This window comes from Xyrauchen texanus, chromosome 34, assembly GCF_025860055.1.
Source record: "Xyrauchen texanus isolate HMW12.3.18 chromosome 34, RBS_HiC_50CHRs, whole genome shotgun sequence".
NCBI classification, from domain to species: Eukaryota; Metazoa; Chordata; class Actinopteri; order Cypriniformes; family Catostomidae; genus Xyrauchen; species Xyrauchen texanus.
The window spans coordinates 7,725,660-7,728,987 of record NC_068309.1 but is presented as its reverse complement, the minus strand read 5'-3'; the positions used below and the strand labels follow the sequence as shown (position 1 = coordinate 7,728,987).

At 37.8% G+C, this 3,328-nt stretch overlaps 1 protein-coding gene across 1 annotated transcript in view; it reads right to left on the bottom strand.

Annotated features, from left to right (window-relative positions):
- Positions 1-343: 343 nt before the first annotated feature.
- nr5a1b (nuclear receptor subfamily 5, group A, member 1b) overlaps positions 344-3,328 on the bottom strand; it is an 18,413-nt gene continuing 15,428 nt past the window's right edge. The window contains exon 7 of the mRNA XM_052104097.1: positions 344-597. Coding sequence (XP_051960057.1) covers positions 344-597 — 254 coding nt within the window. The remainder of the gene's footprint in view (positions 598-3,328) is intronic.

Here is a 3,328-nt window from a genome sequence, read left to right as displayed (position 1 = left end):
ATGGTGCATTTTCTCTATTCTAATCCAGCTTGTGAGAGGGCCCAAACGTTTCAGTGTGTGTACTGTATGTGTGCATGTATGTGAGTGTGTAACGAGAGGAAAGGCACATTCAAATCTTTTACTCCATAAAATCTTTAAATAATACACACAGTCATTTACACATCTTCTCCTCTCTTTTCTCTGTCTCTCTTGGAAACACAGTGGCATGGTTGATGAGGTTTTCTGCATGTGAGAGGTGAAATCGACCCCTCACACACTGCTGCAAAACATATAATCACTAATATAACCGATAACAGTGTCGTCTGTGAAAGAATCAGGCCTTTTCTGTATGTTTATATGTGTATCAGATGAAGGTTCTCTTGGCATGCAGCATTTCTATTAGCAGGTTGTTGCATGGCACCTCTCCGCTCAGGTGTTTGTAGCACAGGTAATCTTCGGCTTGCGCGCTCAAAGCTCTGAGCTCGGGAAGGCGCAACAGAACCTGGCTGAACCTGTCCGGGAAATGCGGATACACACACAGTGTGTATTCCAACAATGCTGCATTTACCTGCTCATACACACTCTCAACATAAGGCTGGTTCTCCAACAGTTTTACATCTGTAGAGAAAGAGAGTGAGCGAGAGCGAGAGCGAGAGAGAGAGAGAGAGAGAGAGAGAGAGAGAGAGAGAAGAGATGTTAGTAAATTCACTAAACATTTGCACGACTTTAGTGTGTGCTGTTTCAGCACAAACCCTTGTGTCTTAAGGCTGCTGTGATGATGTGTTTGGTGCATGCGCACTACAACTGTTTTATTATAAGCAGGCATAATATGTTTTGAAATAGCACTATGCCATATTTAAAGGGATAGTTCACCCAAACTGAAAATTCTCTCATCATTTACTCACCCTCATGCCATCACAGACGTGTATGACTTTCTGTTTTCTGCAGAACACAAACAAAGATTTTTATAAGAATATCTCAGCTCTGTAGGTACAATGCAAGCGAATGGTGGCCAGAACTTTGAAGGTTCAAAAAGCACATAAAGGCAGCATAAAAGTAATCCACATGACTAATTTGTTTAAATCCATATCTTCAAAAATGACACGATTGGTGTGGGTGAGAAACAGTTAAATATTAAAGTCCTAATTTACTATAAATTCTCCTCCCTACCCAGTAGGTTGCGATTTGCTCAAAGAATGCGAATCGGCAAATTGAAAGTGGAGATTTATAGTAAAAACTTTAAATATTGACCTTTTTCTCACCCACTCCTATTATATTGCTTCTCAAGATATGGAGTTTACCACTGGAGTCTTAAGATTTACTTTAATGCTCCTTTATGTGCTTTTTGGACCTTCAAAGTTTTGGCCACCATTCACTTGCAGTGAAAGGACCTACAGGGCAGAAATATTCTTCTGAAAAAAGAATTTTAATCTTTGGGTAAACTGTCCCTTTAAATTAAGTCATTGTCATTCTTCTCAGTGCAAAAACACCTACTATGTACTATATGTATATTATAGATTGCACCTTATTCACAAAATGGGCTTTTTGGCTATTAATATTACAAAAGTGCTATTTTCCTAGCACCATTTACATCCACACTTAAATATCTAAACATCATTAAAACAAGATACATTTACTTGATAAGCAAAATGACATAAGCTATTGATTATTGTTTTCTGATACATCAATGTACATTTTTTACTTATTTCATAGTCGGGTTGTAAGCTTACTTTTTAAGTGTTGATGTTAATGTACAAAAAACCACCACCACCACAAAATAGTAGTTAAAAATAATAATAATGTTTACAATTAAACAAATAATCATTTTAACATTTAAATTGATTGGTTTAAGAATTCAACACTGAAAAATACATGCTGTGTCCACCGACCACTAATCTGAATAGCCTATTATAGGAAAGCATTCCAATATGGTTTTCTCTGAATCTCAGAAACATGCTGAATCCAGTATTTTTGAGTTAAAAATGTCACTGTTTTAGCTCGTCCTCCGCTCACAGAGGGCAAACAGAACAATATCTCACATATCGCATACATTTTGATTGCAAATGACTGTACAGCCCAGCATATTTTTTCTTATTACATGTTTGTGACAATACTAGATTTGTGTAATTCCTTTAGTGAATGAGGTGCTAAAAACAATGCAGAGAGCGCGTGGAAATAAACCATGCTATCAGTGGACGCAATTTATTCCCATTGAGTTTTATTAAAGACGGCATAAGTGGAAAATGGATTCTCAAGCACCTCTGAAGATACACAAACACACACACACACACACACACACACACACACACACGCACCCATGAATGCACACACACACACCCACAAACACACACACACACACACACAGAACTGCTGAGGCCCTCAGGCACTCTTATTATGAAAAGCTGCTTTTGTTGGCAGCCGCTGGCTCTAAATTGCTTTCACTTAAGGGAATGTGAACAATAAAAGAACATTTTCTCCTCAAGCTGAGAAAGAGACACAGCAGCACGGACAAATATAGGGTCAATCCATTAAACTTCTATTCAGCCGGAGTGTCGCTGCAGACCGCATGTGTGTGGATACGGGGTCCAGCTCCCAGCCTTTGTAAACAGGAGTGATTCAGAAGGCTTTCATTTTAATTAAGCCCATTACCCAGTTACCACACGCCAGTGTCGCACAAAACACGATGCCACTCAGAGCAAAGCAGTGACAAATAACCAATACAACTGCGTCCTCGTTAGCGTGGCTCGAAATCAATGCAATATTCATCTTTTGAGAAGTTAATTAGCCTCGGTCAAATCCCAGCAGGGGAAATATAAATATGTTCAATAAGATGGGGTGACGGGCGTCATCACAGAAGCTATGAAAATATATTTTATATTAAACTAATAAAACATCATCAACATTGTTGATGGCAGATAGATAGAGAGAGTCAGACAGAAGCCAATTAAAATGTTCACCTCTTCCTCATTAATAGGAAATTGTTTGGCCTCTGGAATAAGTTAACAACTGTAACTTATTAAAGCACTTCTGTATAAGAGAAACATTTACAAAACAAAACATTTTATTGTAGAGATGTTCAATAAGGTTGTTATTCCATCAACCAATTGTAGGGTCTGAAATTTGTTTATTAAATAAAAATAGGATAAAAAGTGTAAGCACTAAACTTAAAATATGAACAAGCTTTCTACGATGCAATCTCAGTGGACATGACATTTAAGGTCTTTAAAGCTGCTGTAAGTGATAGTTTTGGAATACGACACAAAAACTACCTGTCAAACATCACTGAAATAGGTGTCCAAAGAAATCCTATTTGTCTCTCTGACAGCCCTTGACTCTGTACATAGCAAAA